Source organism: Zingiber officinale, chromosome 9B, assembly GCF_018446385.1.
Source record: "Zingiber officinale cultivar Zhangliang chromosome 9B, Zo_v1.1, whole genome shotgun sequence".
In the NCBI taxonomy this organism is placed as follows: domain Eukaryota; kingdom Viridiplantae; phylum Streptophyta; class Magnoliopsida; order Zingiberales; family Zingiberaceae; genus Zingiber; species Zingiber officinale.
In genome coordinates, this window is record NC_056003.1 from 91923588 (window position 1) to 91949214 (window position 25627).

The window sequence follows — 25627 nt, forward strand, 5'->3', positions numbered from 1 at the left end:
TCCTTATATAGGACCCCGAGAGGTGGGTGCACGCTTCTCAAAGTATACACGCTTCTCAAAGCATACATGTTTCTCAAAACATACTTCAGATATCGATGTTAGAAAAAGGAAATCTTACCGCCGGATTATATATATATATATATAACCATTATTCGGACACTCATATATTCTAATTCAACGTCCTTAGTAATGGTACATAGCAAAAGTGTCTTCGTAATTTTTAGTATTTAAAAATTAAACTTTAGTTTTAATGAATTAACCGATAAAGTTTTTTAATAAACAGTTGAATTAAAAATATTAAGCTTTCCAATTTATTCTGGTCAATAAAAAATTTTCATAGGATCCATAATTATAAAAAAAAATCCCTATATGAATCTCTACCAAGCAACTTTTGTTCCGCGCCAGAAAATCCAAACATAGCGGAATGACATTTGGTCAAGAACCACCAACTTTAATAATATTAGATAAATGATCTTTCTTTTTCATTCTGTCTATTTAATAAATTTAAAATACAATTTATTTGAGATTTAAATTTTGAGAAATGGACTTTCAATATATTCGATCTTATTGAGATTTAAATTTTGATTATTTAATTATTTATCACTGCACGATATCCCTGGGCGCCAGCTTTGACCACTTAAATTGAAACAAAGATCACAGCAGTGACGATGATATGAGTCAGCAATCTCGCCACTGAAATCGCAGAGGTCGTCATTTGACTTCATCCTTTATTGAGCCAAGCTGGAGTTCTGTCCTGTCTATAAATTCAAAGCCTTTCCCTCTCATCTCCTTTCCGTCGAACATCTAATTTGGAGAGCAAATAAGAGTAAATAGTCCTGGAACTGCAGAGAAGAGAAATGCTGGAAGGAAAGGCAGTGATCCTGGATACAGACATGCCATTGAATATGCAGCTGCATGCCATGTCCAGTGCCTACGCAGCTCTTGATCTCTTTGATGTCCTTGAATGCAGCGGCATAGCTGCTCACATCAAAAATGTTTCTTCATCATCTTCTTCTTTTTCTTCTAATCTTCTGAATAAGTAATTTTGAGTGTCCTTGTTGCAGGAATTCGATGTGATACATGGTCCCAGATGGCAGTGTGTTGTGGGTTGCAGTTACGGCTGCTTCTTCACCCACTCAACAGGCACCTTCATTTACTTCTGCTTGGAAAGACTCAAGTTCCTCGTGTTCAAAGTACCTGTTGCAAAGACAGTAAATCAGAGTGAATCTGAAAAATGATGTGTAGATGTTCATTTAGTGATCTTTGTTCTAGAACTGCAGTTAATACTATTGCCTAGTTATCTTTCATAGGTCCCAAGTTTTATCCTTTTTCTCATTACAAAGAAACAGGAATAGAATTGTTGTAAAGGGCTCCTGTATTTTTGAGGACCTGAAAGATTAAAAAAAACAAAAAAGGAAGTTCAATGACAATAAGGACAAGTTCTATATAACACTTGATTTGCCCTGTACAATTAATACATCAATCTTCATAATAATAACAACAACTAGATATTATGTGACAAAGAAAAAGAGAGTTCACTTGGCACAGTCTCGTGTCAACTCCAATGCAGCATCCTCAACCAGCCGAGAGAATATTTGCTTGCTAACTTCATCAACAACCTTGTCAGCCTCTTCCAAGCATATCCACCACTCCCATCCGATGTCCCATGCAGAATTTATGACAGTATTTTTGGGCATTAGCTCTCTCTCCAACCTTATGTGGAGACTACCTTCACCAGCATCGACGCCATTGACATCATTGTAACTTATCAATTTGCTGATCCCGTTACTAACTTCCTCCACCAATTTGTCAATGGACAAGTATGTTATCCTCCCCCATGGTTGGGTTTGCAGCAGGGGATGAATTGTATACTTCAACTGGTTGTATTTTCGTGCCATTAGCTCCTCTGAAACGTCGAGGTATAGCTTAGGTGGGTCCACTTTTCTATCACTGTTTGTGCTTTGTTTCAGATAGTTGATGGGTCTAGTGGCATCAACACTGAATAAATTTTTTACACAACTCAGAAATGATTGGCTGCTGAGAAAAGCACTCTTGAGATCATCTCCTATTGAAGCTTCTGCTCCAACTTTCTTGTAACCAGGCGGACGAATGACTTCTGTGAATTTAGAGTTTCGTTCTTCCTGGTAGGCCCTCGGTATAGCTTTATGGTCTTCATTCAGGTTGTCTGCAGCCAAGAGAAACATATGGATAACTTCATTGTACAGTTTTGTACAAATTGCATGTGTTCTCATAGACAGTTGCCCATTAGTCACTAAGAGGAAATCAAGATAATCTTCTCAAAATTCTAGATGAATCAGAATATAGAATCATTGTGCCTACCTGAATTCAAGGAGTTCTTCACTTTCTTCATCTGCTCAACGAGTTTGCTGCTGTTGGAACCACCTACTGGTTTTGGAACATCATTCACTTGAATGCAATATTTAATCGCCGTGTCATTATCATAGCATTCTTTGTCCTCAATCTGGAAAAAATAGTGATACTCGATTAAGAATAACTAACTAGATGATTCATTATTTGCAGAATTAGGAATTATAATGCGATGAAAACGCCAAGACATCTTTTGTTTAGGTCTATCAATATCATTAATGGATCTCTCGTTGTGAAAATATTCAGTTACTTAGGCGCACATTTAGGTCAGGTTGACTCGGCTACTTCTTTTGAATATCGCAGTAAATGATAAATGAATAAATGAATCTCAAAGGTGGAGACAGACATACTGCAGTAACGGTCATGGCAGCTCTCCTAGTTGCTTTTACTTGTGACTTAGTCTTATCTCTTGAAGAATCGGTGATTGACTTTGCTCCAACTCTGTAATGAGACCCCAAATCTGGATGTTGTGTTTCTCCATTATGCTTTGCTTGCACAAGCATTTTTATCCTTGTTGATTGAGGTCCCTTTTCTTCTTGCTGCTTCACATTTAGTCTTGATGGTTTCTTCTCCTCATCGTTCAGCCTGTGAGAAACAATCACCTTTTTCTTTATCTGTTTGCTGTATACAGAGGGAGTAACATAATAGGGCAATGTTTCAGCAACATCCTTTTCCATATGCTTAAATTCTTTCTGTTCTTGTTTCTCAGCTAAAGTATGTTTACAATAATCCAATCTATTGTTCACTTGACCCAATTTAATTTCTTGGATCCTTTCTTGTATCAAGGCCTTCTCAGGAAGTTCATTCTGAACACTGGTATTCCGATGGTGCAAATGCAGAGGCTTCATTATCACAATTGGTGGCAGCTGATCAATCCTTTGTAGGCTTGCCCGACACTGTTCTAGTTCTTTAGCACCAAAAAAAGTTGGTTCTAGTCCTTTTCCTCCAATTTGGCTTCGCTTCAAAAGTCCTTTGAGATGCTTAGTTTCGATGAAGTCATCTGGTCCATTATCTTCTTGAGCATTAGTCTGCACAAGAAAATGTGACTTCCTTGTTTTAGGCATCTCTACATTGAACCTAGGCCTCGTTTGGCTGACAAAATCCTTTTCTTCTTTACTGATAGGTTGAATAGTTTTTGAGGAGGCTTCTTCCAAACCCATAAGTTTAGCAACTAGATTTGAAGATCTAGCTTTCTTTGGTTGCCCAGATGAATAGTGTACTTCAGTGTTTAAGCACTTATCCTCCAAACTACTGATCGCACCATATCGCATTGACCTACTAGAGGAGTTCTTATCATCATCAGACAGTATATTATCTTTGTAAAGACTTTCTTTTATGACTTGTTTCAGCTCTTCCATGCAATTCCTTGAAAAGTCATCAGATGAAGGTTGTGGTTCATGGTGCCTTCTTCGGTAATCACCGACTCTGAATCCTTCAAAACACAATTCTTGTGGTGGCATTTCCGTGCCTTTCTTATTCAAGACTTCTTGTTTTGGATTATTACTGGCTCGGGGCATCTTCTTTGATGTATCCTGAAGCTTTTTAAGCATGCCCAGTGACTCCTGCAGACCTACTGCACCTTTAAGAAGATCTTCCATGAAAAATTCTGATCTACCCGCAACATGTCTAGCCATTGACCATGAATCAATCATCTGTGTCAGTTTCTGAGCTTCTCTTGACACCTGCATAAGCTGGAAGTCACTGCTGTTTCTGTAAGCCAAGGCCTTCTCTTCTTCTTCTTCTTCTTTACCCTTCTCAGTAGTTGGATTTCTGCCTCGGCGAGCTGCTGTTTTGGCATTCCCATTTGCTCTAGGCTGGACTGTTTCATGATCATCATCAGAGGGAAATAGAAGCGACCTGGTTAACGATCTGCGAACAGCCGATTTTAGACTGCTCGGATGCATATTCTATGAACAAGAAACAGACATTGGCAGAATCAGAGGCAAAAACACCAAATCTAACACAACAGTCAAAGTTTCTTCTCATGAAAGAGAAACAATGTACCTAGATAGATCAATTTCCCCCGAGTTTTAACAAATCAGACTTGGAAGCATCTGCTTCAACATAAATACTGAAACTTAAAATCTGATCCAGATTTAGGGAAAAGATCTTTAGCAACACTAGCAAGAAAATAAACGGGGTAACAAAAATGCACCTTCAGATTACAGCGGAGGGAGGTTTAGGTCAAGTGCTTCCATTTCTCTGGAGTCTCCAGATCTGTGAGGAAGCTGTGGTCATAGACTTCGCTTTCAGCTTCATCAGCTGTGCATGAGCTGGTTAGCTTCTTGATTGCTGCCTCGGGCACTGCTTCATTTTCTCATTTTCATTTTCTTCTGCCTCCTGTCGAGATCTGGAAACTTACCCGTCTGAAAAGGACCTATTTGGTTGAGAACGGAAGAAGGCAAATAATCTACTGCGATAGACCAAACAACCCTTGAACAAATCTGAAAAATTACCGTGGCCTTTCTTGGATTGTTCCCTGTCTACTGTCTAGGGTTGGTGGAGGGCATGTGACCATGAGACTTCAATTTTGTCTCTAGCTATAAATGCGTGCAAGTAGCTGTCGTAAATACGTGCAAAGGAATAAAGCCCTGTGCGTGATTGACTACTACTCTCCAATCATATCTGTCCATACAGTAACAATGCCTTGATTGCGAGTTGACCTATCAGAGGGAAACCAGAAGAATGTTTAGAGAAAAACAACAAGATTAACACAATGAAACCACACCATCTTTCTCATGGACTATTAGAGGGTTCTTTACCTGATACCTTGAAGTTTCCAGGAAGCTGTTAGATTGCATAGTATAGCTTTGCATGTGAATAGATGCCAAAACTTTGATCACAAGAATCCTCTGCAGGGGAGAGGTAGGGATGGTGCATCATGTGAAACCCATTTATGAGAACCAAAAGCTACCAATCTTATTCACAAAATTGTGTCATTTTATCGTTCTTGAATGCTGAGTTTCTGAGGTGTTATGAGAAGGTTCAGCTACACTCATTTGATTGTAGTTCTAGCTGATAACAATTGGATGATCTTTAGTTTTATTATGTTTTGATTGAAATGTTGCTTGTGACCAAAGTTTACTACGAGTTCAATATGCTACTTTAGAATTTATGAATTAGATAGAACTTGTATTGTGTCAGTTAGAGTTCTGGAGTAAATGTGCAAAATGTTGAATCTTAACACAGGCAAAAACTTTGAACAAGCCAGCCAACCATCTAGCATTCTTCAATACCACCTTCCCTAACAAAATGGCACTTGAGCACTCAGGCCAACTACTAGCAACGGTGTAGTAGTTTTATTGAACCGCTAACATTAGTAAGATCATGTCATAATGTACTATATTGAATATCCTATCAGTTATCAAAGCTAGTATGTAACATATTTCCTATCAATTATCTAAGCTCGTGACTATACCTTAGTGAGATTATATTCTATTTGATGAGATTGTTACTACTTTATTTGTTTCTGCATTACATTACAAGTGCAATTTTACTATAAGAGATAGATCATGTTAACATATTTCGCCTGCAGTTAATGGTGTATTGGTATACCTTAGGAACTGTTTTACTTATTTCTCATTATATTTTGTATACATCCTATCTGTCCACCAGACAACGTGATAGCATGTATTCTCCCTAACAAAATGGCACTTGATCACTGAGGTCTACTACTAGCAACGGTGTAGTAGTTTATAGGACCGGGATTCATGGATCGGCAATCTTTCCCTCATGGAAGGATTAATTGGCTGTTAAAACTGGCAACATGGCAAGAAAGCACTGGCAAAGCACAGTTTCTTGAGGTTTGATTAACTTAAGCTACCATATTAACTAAAGCTCGACAATTCAACATATTTGGAGTATAAAACAAGATTCAGCTTTGCCCTTCTCTTCTGAAAGAAATTTGTTTTTCTAATGGTTTCTGATTATAATTACATGAATAAGGTCCAAAATAAAACAGTTCAAGGTCAAACATTTTAATCTTTTTACAAAACTATCATTCTTCTATTCTCGCAGGCACCCTCTTTCCTCCTCAATGATATGCTTTAAGCAGAACATCCACTTGTACTCATGCTTCAACTAATTTCAAACGTGGAACGACGTTCATGGCCTGCAACTCCTGATAACACAGGAGAAAGACAAAAGGAATAATATGAGACCATTCATCCTACATCAGACAAGCAAATGACATGGAACGACACTATATAACAATACAAGTTCTTGCCTGGAATAGAAGCTTGCAGGCGTATGGAAGTCTGATGGTGGATATATTTTTGCCATTTTTACACATTGAACAAAATGCCGTCTTCAACTTGTAGTTATAGTACCCTAAGAGACCACACTGGCTGCAGACCTGGAAGGATAATGATTTTAAAGTCAGTAACTGATAGTTTAAAATCCAAAGCCAAAATGTTTTCCAACAATATGTTGGATATCAAAACAAGAAATATACTAGTGATTTTGAAAATTACAGATGACGAAAAATGATAATGGGCATGGTCCTAACTTTCAATAACTACACACTCCTGGTTTGATTAAAATCTACTTACAGTTCAATGTTGTTCCACATTAGTGGATACATGGAACTGTTGTAGGAACAAATGCAAGAGACTTTAACGGGATTTACATTACCTGTATGCATAGGGTACATGTTACTAACAAGTACACATCTTTATCCAGATTGTCAGAGGTGCTACATGAAACATACCGATCCAGCTATGATCAGATTCAGGTGAGAAAAGAATTCATAGATTTCAGGTGGTTTGAGTATCGAAGTAGTTTCAAAAATAAAAATAAAAAGTAAGGTTTTACAGGTAACCAATCGATTACTTTTTCCTACTTATATCTATTGTATCATTTATTGCATGTCAAAGACTATGTAGGATTAACTTAAAAGAACTTCATAAGAGTTCAGATTTTTTGTACTCAGCCATAGGTAGGAGCTGCCTCATTAAGGATGTTTTCCCTATCTGACATGTGTCCTAGGATTCAAGATTTGACACACTGGATTTGCTACCCTGGCCTGACTTGATGAAATCAGGTCAGGCGAGTCAACCAATTCTACTCTCCCAACTTTTGTTTCTAACTCAGTCCCTACCAACCAAGTCAACCCACAAGTTTGATAACATCCTTCTGATGTGCCTGCAAATCTATTCTAGGAATTTGCCAAACTGGGAAAATAAACCACATTTAATGTAGAAAATTACTGGGCAAAAGTTTTAATATGAACCAATATTGATCCAACGGCACTTTTCAGCTTGTTCAAGTACCTGAACTTGGTATGGGTCACTGGACAACATCAAACGTTCAAATATCAACATACTCGCACCATATGCTATCAAACAGTCACGTTCCATTTCTCCTAGACGCAGTCCTGCAAGAGGGAGACAAATTTTTTTTCAAGAAAAGAAACTTTTAGTTGAAGATTCAAACCACCACCATTTGCTGTCAGTTTCAAACATAATTATGATCAAACAACCTCCATCTCGGCTTCTTCCTTCAGTAGGTTGTCTAGTCAGCATCACACGAGGCCCTGTGGCGCGAGCATGCATTTTATCAATTACCTGTAGGTCAAGAAGATGATGAACATTATTTACCAAAAAGTCTATGCTGAAATACCATACGTTCGAAATGCGATTGAAAACTAAGATCAGACCAGATATTTCTAAGTTTGATAAGGAAATCCTTCTTGTTCCTACTTTATTGTCGGATTCAATCATGCATACTCCATTGTCTGTTCCTATTTCATTTTCTTCCCCATACTAGTAACAGAACCTAAAACAATACAAACCTACAAGATCTAAGCATGTAACCGCTTGAGATTCTACTACCCTCGCGTCGCCAATTTTAGTCCCTGAGCTAACTTTAATTTAGACCTTCCTGTTGTTGTTAGAAAATAACATTGCAAATACACTACTACAAAAGTACACACGCAATTCCACATTATATTTTGTTATTCTTCTTTGTAGTCCTCAATGACATTTTGGAACTAATTTCTCTTCCACCCTCTTTATAAACCCGCAGGTAGAGGTGTTGTTTACATTGCAAACATCACCAGAAGGTTGTAAACCAATCAAGGGCTCAATTGGAGGAAAAGAGATAAACAGAAATTTATGGTGTTGACTATCTTCATAATTTTTCTCCTACGGATAAGATTGCACGTTAGACTCAAATTTGCTAAGAGAATGTTTCTACATAGTGCCAGTAATATTTCCTTAAGGCTAGGGGTGGTATCTGATATCCTTTTTAAGCATTGATCACACTTTGTACAACCCTCAGATGACTTGTTGACAATGAACAGAACTCTAAAACAGTCTTAAGAATACGAAGACAATCAAAGATTTTTAGTTCCAAGTATGATTATAGAATTAAATTTTTGTCTTACCAAACAATATTTAGTAGCATTGTTGATACCTAACAACATTACACAGACCATGAATCACAAAAACATTTTGATAGCAAAGAAACAATTCAGGAACGAGATAATCTCATTGAAACTTTGCCAAATCTCTTTGCAAGGAGGACAAATGAGAAATGAAATATGTGTACAATTACCATATGTTTCAACTTCTGATAGTAGATTGGTCCCATGAAAATGTATGCTTGTAATGGAAAGCCTGTAATGCCTGGAACATTCAAATTACATGTCAAATATTTTCTGGTCAGCAGCACAAGTTGAAATAACAGTTAAGGAAAAGGTCGCGAGAATCAACAAAAAACATAGAGTGGACACAAAATTTTAAGCATATAAACAAGTAGCTACCAAAACAATAAACAATGTGCATTGTACTCATTTTAAGGCTAACTCATGCTCCTCCATTTTTTTTTCATGAGCTAGATCATGGACCTTTTCAACTTAGCTATCAAATTACATAAAGCTTTCCAAGACAAACCCAAGCCACTTGTAAGCGCATGCAAATCAAAACAACATTATGAAAAGCCTTGGTATCAAAATAGAGAAAATTTCATCAAGTTCCTTCCAAATTTTATTTACTTCATATTAAACTACTGGTAAAACAAGCTTAAACACAATTTCTTGACATAATTTCTTATAACAGAAAACATACCGGAGTAGAGGAAATCTTTGCCGCTATAGCTAAATCCATGCTTCACAAGTGTCTTGCTGGAATTTTACAAAAATTGTAAGTACATGGTCACAGCCAGAGATCTAATGTATTAAAAGAAAACACACCTTATGTCTTCAACCTTATCGGCATGGCCACCAGGTTCTCCAAATACACTACCATAATGAAATCGACCACAAGATACTCCAGCTTTTCCACCAAGAAGCTCAATCATTTTGCCTATTGTCATCCGACTATTAATTGCAACTGATGTTAGAGCCAGTAATTATGTTTTGAAGGTACAAATCTATATTCCAAAGTAAGAAGAGATTTAAAGCAATAATAGGAAAATCAATGAAAGAAATCTTGGGAGAATACTAATATGATCTCCACAACATATAAATAAAAGGTTATGAATACAGTGTAGACTGTAGAGAAATTTCAGGAAAAACAAAAGAGGAAAAAAGCAAACCCTTTAATTAGGGAATTCATATAATAGACAAGAATAAGAATCATAAATAATGAACCAAATACCAACAAAAATAAACGAATCCCTGAGAAATGGCCACAGATTAATCCTCTAATTGATATTATTTTCTGACTAGTAGAAATGGCCATAAATACTATTTTATCAGTTGGTGATTAATGTGTGAAATAAGGACTGCTAAATCCCTTTGTGAACAAGTTTGCTAGTTCGGACCTTCAAGATACACAAGGAGCAAAAATGAGATCATAGTCTAGCCTAGTGTGGCACTCAAGTAACCACTATGACTAGTAGAATTTGGTGACTGCAATTTCTACCGACTGCTGGCTATGTCTAAGCAAATGCATTCCTGTGGCTAAGGAACTAGGCATTACAATTGTGTTGTGGCAAGTGATACACCACAAGTGCAAACTGTCGTTACAAAAATTTTAAAAGTTTAGCACTTTTCCATATTCCTAACCCTTACAATCTACAAGAAAGAAAAGCCTGGGTATAGGATTTTCTATGTAATGGAACATGGAAATCTCCTTCAATCCATGCATCATCCATGTACAACAGATCGTGACTACATATTATATTGTAACACTGTTCATTGCATACAAGTGTGTCACATCAAATGAGAGATAAGACTAATGAGCAAATTGCAGCAGTGACGCGCAAAGTTAGACTAGCACAAAATTTTCACAAAACAAAGTCTATTAGATTAGTATCCAAGGAAGATACATGACCTTGTCACCATATTTTTTCTAAAACTCTCGTCATAACTTATGCTGAATAGTCATAATTACACTGTGAACACAAACTAGATAACAAAAGGAAGACATTTCTTTTACTTGGTAAAGGATCAACAAATAGTCAACTGCCTTTTGCATATTTAACGAACCAACCCTTATTCAAAAAGGATTATGTTAAAAAACGAGATTATTCTCAGATCCAAATAAAGAATTGATAAGTGCAAATGTTTTGATAAATCAGTAGGGAAAAAAACAACAGTAACTAATATATCAGACTACAGAACAATGAATGTATAAATTGTGTATGAATATGGCAGTAGCTTCAGACATGTCAAATAGTTCATAGTTGTTCATGATAAATATGGAAAAGCTCTAAACTGCAAACAAGAATGAAATAGAGGTTCATACCTAGGAAATCCATGTGGATTCATAATTAAATCAGGGCATATCCCACGCTCCGAAAATGGAAAATCTTCCTGCTGAACTATGGTACCACAAACACCTTTCTGTCCATGTCTGCTACTAAATTTATCCCCTAGCTAGAGAAGGAATAATTTCAAATGTTATAGAAAGAACAATACACTAGTGATATAATAGAGCTCAATGCGGAATACTATCCAGGAAGTTGACCTCAAATAGTGGGGATAGCCATGACTTAATGATGATGATGATAAAGAACACTATATAGACAAATTCCTAACCTTCTCCACATGGTTTAAATTGGATGGAAATTGCTTGACGACTTAAGAATCAAATAGTGTGTCACAAGTTTACAAATGAAACACCTACCCTTTCCTCAATGCAAGATGTTATTTGAAAAATAATGGGTACATTTGATGATTATTGTATTAGATAAGATGGTTGTATACTTGTATTAATTATCTAACTACTTTTTGTGGATTTCCATGAGACTATGTCATAAAAGATAGTTGATTATCTAACAACTGCTAGCAAATTTTCAGTATGCTACATTCATATACAAAATTCCTTTAACGGACAATATGTGATGAAAAAAGTTGATCAGTTTCACAATAAAATATGGCTCTTGAGCATTCAGCTAATAAACTCACCTCTGGCCTCCGAGTGTGGCGGATGATAGATTTGATACATAACTTGTTACTAGCATCCGAGCAAAGTATCACGCGATCAACCACACAAGTTTCACCTTCAGGGCCCTTGTACACAGCAGGTGTTTTTCGGTACTCTCTGGAATGGAAGGATACCACATTATCATCTCTTTGTACTTCTTGAAATCGTAGGGAAGTAACACTTACTCATCTTTTAAACCTGTTGGACCACCGGTTCTCTCCCTGGTATTTATTGGACTTTCTTTGTTAACATAAATGTCATTGTTCCGAATTATCTCCCCGGGAGCAGCAATTCCATCACCATCTAATATCTGTTCAGAACCGAATGTATCAACGCTTTAAATTGAGGAAATCTAGATGGAAATGTGGCAAGTAGCAGAAAATTTAGCAACACAAAGTAGTGAGAAAAGAAACAGAAATGAATTTGAAATTGAAATTGAAAGATATAGTGAGATGAGATTCTGATATTTAACATCGCGTTAGAAACTAGCTAGCATTTGCTAAGTGACTAGTACATAACAGTCTAATCAATCACAAAATGCATATACAAAAACTCACTGAAACTTTTAAATAGATTTCTTTATCTCTCTCCCAAAGTTCAGATTCCAGGTCTTGCTTGCATTGCAACAGAAGACTACCCCCACAATCTCTCTAGCAATGGGTTTCCTCCCTTTTCCTCTTTCATATCATCACTTCCCTATTGTCAAATACTACTCATACAGTGTGGGTGCAGACAATTTACATGCTATTGCAAGTAGTTTTTTCTTTCCATTTTTACTTTGGTAGGAACTAGGAAGTACAAAGGCAATCACAACCATCACTGATGAAGAAAACAGGTAAATGTGGTTGCCAATCCCTGTTGTGGTTTAGGCATAAGCAAACCCCCATATAGTTCAATTGAAAATTTGAACATCAAACCAATGGTCCTACTTGCTAAAATTTGATTTACAAGAGAGGCTGGATTGGAGAGAGAACAAAGAGATGGTTGCTTAGATTCATCCAGGTCGGAGAAAAGAGTGGTTATATGACTATACATATGAGACCCTCTCTTCACAGCAACAGATTGAACAAAACCTAACTCATTAACTTTATAATTACACATTTTAATAAATTTGATTGAGTAATTTTTGCACAATAATTGAATGTGTATGTGTTACAACATGATCTCTTTCCTATACCCAGCGAAGCTACAAGTAATTCCTAATGTCAAGAAACTAATCACTTGATCGTAATGCCTGTTAGCAAACCTTGAAGTTCCAAGGAGCAGCATGATAAAGGACCAGTTTACTTTGTTACATTTCGTGTGTATTGATCATAGCGTTGTGTATAAGTACTGCAATGTCTTTCCACTTGCTTCCATTCACTGAGATAGTGGTGGTGTTCTTACAATGGTTTCTTTATTCAGTAAGATTGATAATGAATAATCAAACAAATACGTCAAACAAGAAAACACAAACTCATAAAAAAAAATGTGAACAAGTCTGCCATAGAGTTGATACCTGACCCAATAAAAGATGATCCATTCAAAAAAAATGTCATCTCTTAATTATTATCCCCATTTTTTCTCGTATACATAACTATTAAGTTTTGACTTTGTACATCGACAAATTTGGGTAGTGCTCTGAGATAACAATTAGGAATTGAAAGTAGTGCTTTTTTATCAGATCTTTTCAAAGAAGAAACATGCATGCTAATATTCATTCATATTACAAGATATAGTAATAAAAACAGAAACCATTTAATTCAAATAATCTGCACTACAGATGTCAACCAACATAAAAATAAAGAATAACCACGAAATTAAATGTTACAAATCTTACAAGAAGATTTTAAAAGTTCAAGAATATAAAGACTGCTCATAAACAAACCCCAAAAAACAGAATTTTCAACCAAAATACCTGCATTCTTTGATTCTCCTTATCCTTCCTTGGCTTAACTATTCTGTCTGTGGCACCATTACCATAGATCTCTTTTACTACCGTATACCTACAAAAGATTATTTTTATGACAAAACCATATAAAAAGAAATTCCCAAAGATTTTACAATTTAGCCAGAAAACAAGACAAAAGATAAAATGGGCAAAGGAAAACAGTTAAGATACTTTTTCATTGATATACAACGGCCAAAACCACGATCAAGAGACGACTTGTTCATGACAATTGCATCCTCAATGTCATAGCCACTGTAACTCATAACAGCGACAGTTGCATTCTGCCCAGCTCCTAGCTTATCATATCCAACCTGGTAAAAAATGTTAGAGACAACTCATAAAGCATACCCATCAGAACAGGGAAAATGCACACCAGTTCAATTGTTTTTGTTGTCAGCAATGGGCGTTGGGGATACACCAACAAATAAAGCAAAGAATCCGCTCGACAAAGCTGCAAGAATGAATACAGGTCAAAGAATAAATATCTTGGCAAATATAAATATCCTGCAATCCAATGCTAGCATTTCTATCGCTAGGGCAACTGTAAGTGATTCTGAAATGCCATAAAGATCTAACATCAATATATGCATAACACGCCAGAATATAACAGACAGCAGCCCATAAACAAATAATACAACAAACCTAAGATCACTATGCATTTACATTGGCATCAGTTACTTCACCCAGCAAAAAACTTCTTCGTTTTGTTGTCAGCATCTTGTCCAAAAGAACTAATTGAAATACTCAAGCAACACAAAAATCAATAGAAAGTAACCACTGTCATTAGGGTTGGGGATAAACAGACCTGAACCAATAAGCCTGAACCGAACTAGAAATGGGCTCCAGGTTGAATTCCAAAGTGTTGTAAGAAAAACTCTTAACTATTTCAGAATACTCCAAATAACTAGGTTAATTAAGTTATACTCTGATTTATTTTAATCAAATTTGATCTGTGATTTCTATTAAATTAAAAAAAATGACTAACTTTGAATATAATCTCAAATAATTCAATTAATTATGTTATTAAATTTAATTAATTTAATCATATGATTGAATAAAATGAGTTAGATTAATTAATTTAATTAATTAATACTTTACTATTATTAATTAATTCTCAAACTATTTATAATAACTATAGATTGTTATTATTATTATTTATAATAATAATCCAGTCACTTGCTCAATGATCCTTCTTCGTTGAGGAGTGGAATGAACCTTCATGCTCATTGATTAATAAGTTTGCTTCGAACGCTGAAGAAAGCCTTCATTCCCAAGCGTGGAATGAAACTTCATGCTCATCTAGTCACTTGCTCATTTGTCCTCCTTGCGAACAACAAAGAACAATGCTCTTCTCCTTGCCTTGCACCATTGACGACTCTCTACACAATGTCAGAAGAAGTTGAAGCTTCATTCTCCTCCACTGCTCTCTTGCAATATGTTCCTCCACAAGAATGTCAAACAACAACACTCTTCTCCTCACACACAATCGCACATCCTCGAAATAATACCTAGATCCTGATCTAAGTTTCTCATAATGAGAAAAAAAATTAATGTGATATATCAATAAACTAATAAATTGCTTGGTTCGAATGTCATGTCATGTTTTTTTTATTTTCCAACTAATTCAATTTTGTTGTTCCTATCCGTCAGACACAAATGAATATTCAGAAGTTTTAAACTATGTGATCCAGATAGCAATACAAACTTTAACAACCATAGTTGAATGAATTGAGATCAGCCAAATCATTTTAACAGGATGTAGGAATATGCATATAGAAAAGCTCAATAAGAATGCTTGAGGCAGCAAATCAATGCATTTGCCTTAAAAGATCTAGTCCTAAAATGTCCAAGAATTTGGATAGAGACTAAATTCACTTTCCCCAAACAATTGGGTAAGTTAGTACTCACATGTGCTATGACCATAGGATATGAGAATTTTGACATAAATCAATAAATCAATATGTTACTAAAGTTGTATCTATAATTTACTTGCCTGATTGTAAGCAATATTACCCATAGCTTGTTTCCCCATTGCGCACTACAACAAGAATTTGTTTCAGAAATTAGTGTGGAGCTAAGCTGAAATCAGACTAAAAGGCAGCTCAACCAAACCTGGTATGTATTACGTGGAGATTGGTTGTGGTGAGGATAAGGAATTAAACCAGCACAAACACCTAAAAGTGTCAAAGGCTCAATCTCTATGTGGGTTATATCACACTTTTTCTTTTCAGAATCATCTGTGTCATTTTCACATTCATACAACGCTATCTGTCAACAGAAGTGTACCAGAGAGTGAATATGACAATTTCAAATGACAAAATGAGCATGGCAGTAGCAGATTAACAAACCAATGCATTGTTCTCTTCATTGACATCAAGATATTCAACCAATCCATCCCGAAGAAAATCATCAAAAGTACGAATTCCAAGCTACAATACAATGACAAAAGTTTCAGAAACCACAATTTTATATGCCTACTAAAGAGAATAAAGAGAGATCAATAATTAACCCAAAGTAAGGAAAAACTTCAAATAAACATAAAACCTGTAATTCTTTCATGTGATAATCCTTGATCCTTGATATGCCTCTGTCAGCGATAACTAGTGGACGACAAACCCGACCACCATCCGAGGCAATATAAACACAATTCTTCAAAGAAAAGGGCGACAAACAAAATCATTTTCAGGTGCATGAAAGAAAATGACAAACCAAAAAGCAGTCACATTTATGGCAAAATCTTCACAAGACAGGATTCTCATTCGCTGAAGAATGTCATATCAAAGAGTATCCTATTTAGATAAAATGTGCATCATACAAAAAGTAATCCATTAATGTAATTGAAATATCATATGAAAGAGTCCTATTTAGACAAAATGATCATGATACGAAAAGCATTACTGCTGTAATCATTTGTGGTCTCAACTTGTAGCACAGACTTCTCCTAGGTTGCAAAAACTAATGTTGATAGGTACATTAACTGAAAGGGGGCATGAATCTTTACGATGAAAGAATCAACATTAGGAGAGTCACAATGAGAAGTAAATGATGGGCATCCAACTCCAAGTCATCAAAAGAACAAACTCCAAAGTACCCATTATCACTGCTTCCACATTTTTTTCATATTAAACTAAATATGTAAACCTGCAGCAAAATGTTAGATGGAACCTTTTGGCAGGGAACATTTCTCTAATGCTAGCACAAAAAGAACCACTACATGTCTCAATGTCATTGTCTAATTATGGGCATCTAGCACACATGAACTTAACATGACTCCATACAAACATAATGACTCAAAACTACATGCCTAATTATCATGATTGAATCAAAAGACCTCCTATTCCAGTATGTAGACAAATTGAAAGTGGAGTGAGGCCAAAATGACTTGGTATTTGGAAGGGACATGCCCAAAATACAAGCATACCATGGGCCATCATGTTTATCCATATTAGGAATGAGCACCTTGGCTTCGATACAATCCATAATTTAATAATTTAACATGAATGCTAATGATTAAGATTTTTATGTTCCTTATTTTGTGTTATTTAGCATATTGAAAGAGTAGCTCACAAGCTTGGTATTTGGAATGAACATGTACCCAAAATACAAGCATACCATGGGCCATCATGTTTATCCATATTAGGAATGAGCACCTTGGCTTCAATACAATCCATAATTTAATAATCTAACATGAATGCTAATGATTAAGATTTTTATGGTGTCCGATATCACCATCTCAATTTGAGATCTAAGCCAGAATGAGAACTACCAAGTTTGAACAATCTAAGGCATCAATGTATCCACAAGAAGGAACTTGTAGCTTTAGTTTTCTAGTAGTTTTAATCAGCTCATATTATGTCCACATTCCATGACAAGAATAATAATAGTATTTTTGACATATTCATCTTTATCAAGTGACAGAACTACATTTTAAAAAGGATCAAATTTCAATTCTACCAATAGTGAATAATTAAAGTCAGCACATTCAAAAACTTCTGGAACAGGAAATACACTATTCAGAAGATGCAGCAGAATATGCCAATTTCACTCCTGATAAAAAAATATTCAAGTCCTAAATAGAATATTGCAATGTACAGCTGGTAAAAATATGGCCATAAAATTTTGTGTATAATAAAGATTATCATAATAAAAACTATATAAAGGTGAAAAGGTAGAATGGTTTACATATGCTTTACAAGAACTTTTGGAAGGGGAATATACATTTTAAAGGCGATTCCAATTTTGTTGGTATGACACAAGCATGAAGCATGTAGTGTCAGCTATAAAGTTAGGATGGTAATAAAGGAACAGTAAAAGACATAATTGATTGATTCAAATGCAAAGGAATAGTTGGTTTTACTGAATAACCCTAATCATAGCTCATCAAACGTGTATGACTTAATTTCAATATAGACTAGTTTAAAAGGAATAGCTGATACTTGTCCATAATCCCTAAGGAATTAAATACACTAGAAAGCAACTTCTACCTGTTCTTCATTCACAAAAATGCTGACAAACTCCCCAATTTTACCACGTCTACGGAGCTTTCTCATGTTACCGGCAAATAGCTGTCAATTCAAGATAAAATGATTTCACATAAATGTAATCAGAGACCAAGTGCATGTAAAGTCTATGAAACAAAGTTAATAATTGTTGATGAACCTTTGGTTGTCTATGTTTTCCAAGTATAAGCCCATTAAACATAACCAAAAAAGATCCTGGTAAGTGAAGCTCCTCGCCAGATAAAAGTGCTAAATCTTCAACACCTAGAGTGTAGCACTGCCAGGGAAAAATTAAGAGCTCCATGAGAGAAGTGAGAGAGATTCAAAGATACAGAGAATATCCTTATAAAGGAAATATCAATTATCTATACAATGTCTGTGAATGTACAAATTACTGAACCTACTTTCAGACAAGATAAGATGTGTTTGATTCAAAATACATTCATTTGTTAATAAAAGTAAGAAGGTCATTTCATGCATCGTTTACAAACTAACCAATAAACACATAAATAATTTTGTTCATGCAATAAAAATAGATTTGGTGTTGCTTTCAAGTTAAAAAGAAATGTAATATCTTAAAGTTGTAGATCTTATGATGTGTGTGTGATCAAAAATGTTCAAGTAATCAAACCAGAGAAATCAGTGGACCGTCCTCCTCGTCAGTTGTAACATGTGTCAACAAAGCTAAGTTTTTTGTCAACCCACAACCTTCTCCTTCAGGAGTGTCGCATGGGCAAAGCATGCCCCACTGTTTCAAATAACATCCAATGAACAAACACCAAATTAATATAATAATAGTAATGTAGATAAATTCAAGAAAACCTTCAAAGAAGCACTAAACAATTACCTGACTTGGGTGCAATGCCCTTGGCCCACTTACTTTCCTTGTCTTCTCAAACTGTGGAGATATTCGAGTCATGTGGCCTAACGCTGCTATATATGATAATCTTGAAACAACCTACAATTCTAAGCAGTAAGCTACTATAATTTCTCGATAGCAAAAGTAAAACAGAGAAGTCAGAGATAATTACCTGAGATACACCTTTTCGATGCATTTTAAACCGTTTTAAATCCCAATTACCTGTTGAAATGGATCTATCCAAGCCTAATGTGATGTCATTATTTTGCCTAAGAAACTGTAAACCAAGTTAAATAAGAGAATTTACAATATTTACATTTCTGGGATGTACTAGTGGAGGTAACAAATAAAATAAAACAAGCACAGTGCAGGTGAATAATTCAGATAACTCAAGGGCAATGAACAAGCATTAGGAAGAAAATGTCAAGAAGGCAAGAACACAACACATCAAAATCAAAGCATAGTACCAAATTATCCAGGAAAAGAAGATAAATAAATAAATAACAAAAGGTGCATAACTATTAATATGGTCACCTAAGACCAGCAGAAATTTCGTTGACCCCATTTAGTCGCTTTCAAAATAAATATGCAGAACATATAGAAAAGCGTGAATAAAATCCATTAAGCTTTTCTATATGTTCTTCATATTTATTTTGGAAGTGCTTTTGTATATGTTCTTCATATCTATTTTGGAAGTGCTTTTCTATATGTTCTTCATATTTATTTTGGAAGTGACTAAATGGGATCAAGAAAGTTTCTAATACTCTAAATTAAAAAGATCAACATAGTTGTCATGTCTTAATTCGATATTCTTCATTTAACTTAAGGGAGCTAGTATAAGATGAAACTGCAACTAGATATCCTAATTCAGAAGATAAAAGTAAAGAATAAAAAAAAATCAGGCCATGACAGTGGGAGAACCGAAACACAAACCCAGATTTCTTTTACCCAAATCAAATATGGGAAAATGGCATAGACTAAGCTTTTAGGCCATGTATTTGTGGTAAATAGATAGGAAAGGAGGAAGAAAAGTGAAGTTAAAAAGTTTCTATTCACCACAAATCAAATAGGACAAAAGAAGCCAGCCTAATCTTTTTGACCATGTTTGCTTGGGAAAAAACAGGAAGGGAGTAAAAAAATGATGAATAGAATTTAGATTTACTAAAAAATAAAAAAGATAGATAATCAAGTCTACAGTACATATATTCCACCCAAATAGGTAAAAAAATGGAAGGAATTGAGTTAGTAAATAAATGATGGGAGTGTATTAGCCACCAGTAATAAATGACAAACATCGGCAAGCTGATTAACTGAAAAGTGATCAATTACATCTTGAAATTCATTGATTTCTAAAAAATGTATGAGTGATGAGAAAGATTAGAAGTGAAGTTTATAAGATAATAATCTGTCGACGCCACTTTCTTTCCAAGCAAAGTGTGGAAATCAAAACTCCATGTTTATCCTTTTCTCATCCTTCCAAATAAACACCAAGAGGGAAATTTATTTTCATATCCTTTACTTTTAATCCCTCCTGTGCTCCATTTCCTATGATCCTTCATTTCTCAATGTAAACATGCATAGATGCATGAACAGGCGAAAGAACAATTAAGATTACTTCAAAATTGAAATATCTATAATCAACTCAAGCTCATTTGTGTGTGTGTGTGTGTGTGTGTGTGTGTGTGTGTGAGAGAGAGAGAGAGAGAGAGACTTACATGGGTAAAATCCAGACGACTGGAGCGGCTAGCCTTTTCATATGCCCTGTTCGCAAGCTCTAAAATATGAGTGTTCATTGATTTAAACAGATCCTGGAAAATGGTTAGATAAATATTAGAAGCCTGCTAGATTTATTAACAAAGATCAGAATGAACTTGTCTAACACCAACTACTTACCTCAAAGAGCAAGGAAATCATCTGTCCAGATAGTTCCAGCCGTTTGTTGCCCAAATAATCCTGATATAGAAAGCAAATCAACAACAAGATTTATGAATCTCGAAAATAATTTTAAAAAATCTACGCTAAAATGAATGCTTGCATATTTGAAAGATATTCAAGTTATTGTTAGATTTGAAAGATACTCAACATGCAAATTAATCATGAAAAAAAAATCAAATTCATCAGTTAATAACATAAAGGGTATGAGCTTACACCTACATTTTCAGACCGAAAGAGAAATTCTCTTTGCAAAATACAACATCAACACATGGTAAGGATATCTTCAAAGTAAACATTCCAAACTTTTTCCAAACACTCTAAAATACATTTAGAAAGTTTTACAATATTACCAATAAAAGATTAAAATCATGCCCACTATAAGCATAAAAAAGTAAATATACAAACTTTATCTTTTCCCATCCCAGGACATACATTGAGCACCAATAGCTAGTACTTCAACCTTTTCACATCATAAATAGCTTACATAGTATTATAATCATGAAACTAGCCACTCTAAAGAGTAATAAAATATTCTTTTTCTAAAAAAAATTCTAAGAGAAACTTTAGAAAGCAAGCCATCTAACATAAGTACATTACAACACCAGATAAAATCTAAATAAAATGCATAGTCATACCTTATCATCAAATGTATCGGTATTCAAAATTGCATCTAGCATACGTCTTAACATAACTGCTGCATATATCCATCTAGGACGGAAATTACCCTCGTAGAGCTGAAAAGTAAACAAAGTTATGAAGATTCATTTTTCATGAATAAGTTACCACCTTTAAGGCAAGAGAAAAATCATTTACCGGAACATGTGCAAGAAATACATCGAGAAGAATAACCTTTGCTAGACCAGTCTGCAAGTATGTGAATTTGTCAAATTTAAAATAAAACTAGTATTCTACTTGTTCAACATGATAATAATAAAACGAAAGTGCAAAATTATAGCGCTTCCAATCGCAAGAACCAAGACATATGAATTAAGTGAAAATATGGCTAACAAACTTGTCATAGTGATTGAGGTGATAGTATCCTTGTAAATTATCATATTCAATGATATGAAATTAGTATGAATTGAACAAATTCTCTATGACATATGAAGGATTTATAAATAACAAAAAAAGGTTGACACTCGTCAAGGAATTGAAATAATTTTTTTATGCAAACAATAAGAAATTTATGCCAAAATTACATAAAACTTAGAAAGAACTAATGTGTAAAATAAAGGCAAAGTACAAGTTTGTTTGCTATTAACAAAAACTAATCAAGTACCTTTTTGTTCCCATGATTTGTAGGATTAGATCTTCCAATCTGAAAAGGTCAAATAAAAGAGTTTTTTTGTCTTACGAGAATACATAAATAAATAAAAAAAAGGCTTGGCACTAGTTTTCAAATATTTGTAATCAAAATATTTAGACGGTCACCTTTCCATCTAGGAAATCTAATGCCTGTTGCTGAGTATAAATTCTCTCAAATGCACATTCCTGTGCCACACAAAAATGATTATGAGAAATCATTGGATGGGCAGGTCTGAAAATATCATTCTTAGGTAGAAATGGAGGTACAACATAAACAATAGAATAGGACAATAGATAATAAATTTGAAAGATCATAGTAAAAACATAAAATTATAAAATATATATTGCCACGATATTATTTTCTGAATTTGCATTTACATTTTGTATTTTCAAAAAAATAATAGCAGCTACACAAATCATGTATGATTTTCTTTATTATTGTGCACATGCATCCAAAATCAAAACCTAAAATCATGGATCAAAAAGCAGCAGTGCAAAAGGGAAGAGCATATGGAATATATGAAGGTTTTACATTTAAAAATGAGCATTTGATTAATTTTAAGAATGGAAGCAATCATGGCAGAAAAACTCATTCTAGAAGGCAGTTAGGAGTGTACCAAGTGTGAAATAAAGCATATGTTGTATGAAAATATGCCCTCATTCCTTCAACTGAAATAAAACCTATGTTTTCATTACTCTAACCAAGTTAAAGACACTATGTAGACCAATTGAACCTACATGCATGCATGAAACATGTTCAATCCATATTTTTGTCGAAGCCATATACTACCTGAATTGAAGGAAAGAGAAGATCTCCATATCGTGGATCTCTTCCTACCATTTGCACAATCTCTTGGTCACTCTCCATTCCCATAGCCTTTAAGATCACCATGATAGGAATCTATCAAAAAGCACACAAGATTACAAAGCAACCAATGATGAATACATTTAGAATGAAGCCTTATGATTTACTACCGGCTTATTAAATTGATTGAGTTGTAGATAAATCTTCCCCTTGTCCATAAAGAATACTGTTTTGCTTTTTGTTTCATGTGTGCTACTAGTAACAGATGCTGCCACCCTGATCAAAGTGATTATGATAATTGTAAAAGTAGCTCAGACAAAAGGATAGAAATTTATATAACGGTAAATATATTGACAACACAATTACCAAGAGAAAGGTAACTGTATAGTATTCTTTTTTTTCAATAGCAGTCTGCTAGACACATTAGAAATTTAGAATACCCAGTATATAGTATTCATGGCCATAGTAACAGGAATTAAAACATTGTGCAACAAAACAACACGGAAAGCAAATAACCAAGGTGCATAATATCTATTAAAGCTCTTAGGTATTCTTTGGGTTAAAGTAACATTAGACAAAAGTGTTTTATCTGAGTGGTGATTGACTAGTCTATCCATACAGAGCTTAAACATCACTAGCGATATATAGTCATGAAGGAACTACAAGATATACAGCCATTACCTATTTTAGCATATTTGTAGACATGGTTTTCATCAAGCTACATATAAATCATTGGATCTCAACCTCCAGTGGCAGTGGCTGAGAACTAAAAGAGAAAAGAGAATGATGGTGCTCTTGGAAATGCAAGTCTTAAAGATAGAGTTGTCTTTTCAGCAATAACTTAAAATCAAAGATTCCTTAGATCCAAAGCACAACTCTAAACTAGGAAGAAATATTGCAATAACTAGCACATATAATGATATCAAGCCATATCGCATAATAGATCAAAATAAATAGAAATAATAAATACAGAGAAGATAAGGAATAGAAAAGCATACCGTCCCTTAGTATCAGTGTCAATGATGATGCGATTCTTAGAGAGTTGTTCCTGAATCAAAATCACCTAGAACGCACAATACTATTAATGATTGGCTCATGCGGTCATAATTCAAAAAAAAAAGGCAAAAGAAACAAAAAATGAATATGGAAAAAAAATAAATTTATTAAGCAAATTGAAAGGCGTAGAAGATGAAAAGGTAAAAGACAGGCAGGCTTTTAAAAAAACTGAAGAATGATACCGGAAATAAAACATAAAGGTAAGAGATGTAGTCTATCATTCTAAATTGCAAAGTTAAATGTTAGTAGCCATTGTGAACGCTATAATACCAAACATCAAAAGCATAATTGGCAAACATACAATACTTCCACCCTCATGATAATTTGTAGTGTCATTCAATAGAAGAGATAGTGCAAGATTAAGATAATCATGATGCAAATGCTTCAATTCCTCCATTTCAACTTATCTGCAATGGAGTTCTAAGCGGAGGAAGGGACATAAAAAAATAGAATCTTAAAAGAAATTAATCCAAATAAAATAGACAACATTAAATGAAAGTCCACTTTATCCACTGTTATATTCACTCAATCAATATCACTAAGCTTTCTATGATGAGGTCTCCCTTTTGCAAGATCGTTGAATGAGACGTTGATTTTAACACTGCATATTGTTCCATTGCAAGATGTAATTTTCTTTATTGTTTGAATATATTTTATAATTGCAAAAATTGGCTAAGAAAGTCAATAGCAAAAGCCGAGGAAATAAAACTAATTACATATTGGGTTGTGCAATAACAAGCATCAATGCGCTTTGGGAAAGAAATCTCAAAAGAAGGAATGGAATTTAAATTACTTTAATGTGACACACAATTATCAATTGAGTGAAAAAGACATATTAAATACTAAGACTCAAAGCAAAACCATTGAGGTCCCCACTAACTTGCCTAATTGGTGCTCCCAAACTTGAAGCCAGTCAAAATTAAAAAGTCCCTTAGAATTAGTTGATCCAAGACTGAATAGACTGAATAGAATAACTAAATTACCTTCTCAGTTCCTTTAACAATGAAGTAACCACCAGGATCAAGAGGACACTCCCCTGCAAAAAAAGAAAGCATTTCGATCAAAATATATACAAACTTATTCAAATTTCAGAGTATAGAAATATAACACAAACCAAGCTTTGATAATTCAACATCATCCTTCCCACTCAAAACACAACGGCTACTTCGTAGCATAATTGGCATCCTTCCAATGACCAAATTGGTTAGCCTCTAACAAAAAAAGGAGGAAATCTTTTTCAAAAATTGTGGCAATTGTTATTTACACTCTCAAGGAAGTACTAATCTCTGACTGATTCATATCATCAAATTTTAAATACCTTAACTTCAGGATTCTTAGTTGCTTGATTTGCTATTGTGTATTCAACATCAACCATTATGGGTGCAGCATATCTGCAAAACACATTATGAGAATAACACTGAACAATAATTACAATTTTTTATTTGAAAAAACTAGCTCTCAATACCACACATACATATC

At 34.6% G+C, this 25627-nt stretch overlaps 3 protein-coding genes across 5 annotated transcripts in view; all 3 read right to left on the reverse strand.

The window, feature by feature from the left end:
- Window positions 1–489: 489 nt before the first annotated feature.
- Window positions 490–4948, reverse strand: LOC122024117. 3 transcript variants are annotated; one of them, XM_042582669.1, is made up of 7 exons: window positions 4845–4948; window positions 4544–4754; window positions 4393–4459; window positions 2739–4295; window positions 2341–2482; window positions 1540–2185; window positions 490–1197 (listed from the first exon to the last, which is right to left on the reverse strand). In XM_042582669.1, exons 4-7 carry the CDS (start codon window positions 4290–4292, stop codon window positions 1137–1139), a joined length of 2403 nt encoding a protein of 800 aa, XP_042438603.1. In that variant the 5' UTR covers window positions 4293–4295; window positions 4393–4459; window positions 4544–4754; window positions 4845–4948; the 3' UTR covers window positions 490–1136. The 3 variants fall into 3 exon arrangements, with proteins under 3 accessions (XP_042438603.1, XP_042438602.1, XP_042438601.1); XM_042582668.1 differs by having other exon boundaries at window positions 4393–4473; XM_042582667.1 differs by having other exon boundaries at window positions 491–1197; window positions 4393–4442.
- Window positions 4949–6242: 1294 nt separating this feature from the next.
- LOC122024476 (DNA-directed RNA polymerase III subunit 2-like) lies at window positions 6243–25552 on the reverse strand. Its single transcript, XM_042583112.1, has 34 exons — window positions 25467–25552; window positions 25263–25359; window positions 25132–25184; window positions 24091–24155; window positions 23263–23368; window positions 23078–23188; window positions 22414–22473; window positions 22262–22300; window positions 21796–21846; window positions 21618–21716; window positions 20941–21000; window positions 20763–20855; window positions 19220–19324; window positions 19036–19146; window positions 18820–18936; window positions 18349–18465; window positions 18174–18254; window positions 16234–16338; window positions 16038–16118; window positions 15802–15957; window positions 15683–15727; window positions 14063–14140; window positions 13861–14000; window positions 13657–13744; window positions 11945–12069; window positions 11741–11876; window positions 11079–11209; window positions 9581–9706; window positions 9456–9511; window positions 8944–9014; window positions 7868–7952; window positions 7659–7762; window positions 6614–6742; window positions 6243–6508 (listed from the first exon to the last, which is right to left on the reverse strand). Exons 1-34 carry the CDS (start codon window positions 25521–25523, stop codon window positions 6458–6460), a joined length of 3129 nt encoding a protein of 1042 aa, XP_042439046.1. The 5' UTR covers window positions 25524–25552; the 3' UTR covers window positions 6243–6457.
- LOC122023156 (double-stranded RNA-binding protein 8-like) overlaps window positions 25523–25627 on the reverse strand; it is a 15449-nt gene continuing 15344 nt past the window's right edge. Inside the window, exon 6 of the mRNA XM_042581243.1 lies at window positions 25523–25539. Within this exon, the coding sequence (XP_042437177.1) occupies window positions 25523–25539 (17 nt within the window). The remainder of the gene's footprint in view (window positions 25540–25627) is intronic.

Bases quoted from the DNA above. Each gene is read 5' to 3' on its own strand.
- LOC122024117 (XM_042582669.1), bottom strand. From the start codon at position 4,292: ATGCATCCGAGCAGTCTAAAATCGGCTGTTCGCAGATCGTTAACCAGG. The intron at 2,483-2,738 runs GTATGTCTGTCT...TATTTTTTCCAG, and splicing joins CTGCCATGACCGTTACTGCA to ATTGAGGACAAAGAATGCTA. The intron at 1,198-1,539 runs GTGAACTCTCTT...TCTTTGCAACAG, and splicing joins TTGACACGAGACTGTGCCAA to GTACTTTGAACACGAGGAAC.
- LOC122024476 (XM_042583112.1), bottom strand. From the start codon at position 25,523: ATGGTTGATGTTGAATACACAATAGCAAATCAAGCAACTAAGAATCCT. The intron at 24,156-25,131 runs GTAATTTAGTTA...TGTGCGTTCTAG, and splicing joins TTGTTAAAGGAACTGAGAAG to GTGATTTTGATTCAGGAACA. The intron at 23,189-23,262 runs GTAGTAAATCAT...GCTTTTTGATAG, and splicing joins TCAATCAATTTAATAAGCCG to ATTCCTATCATGGTGATCTT.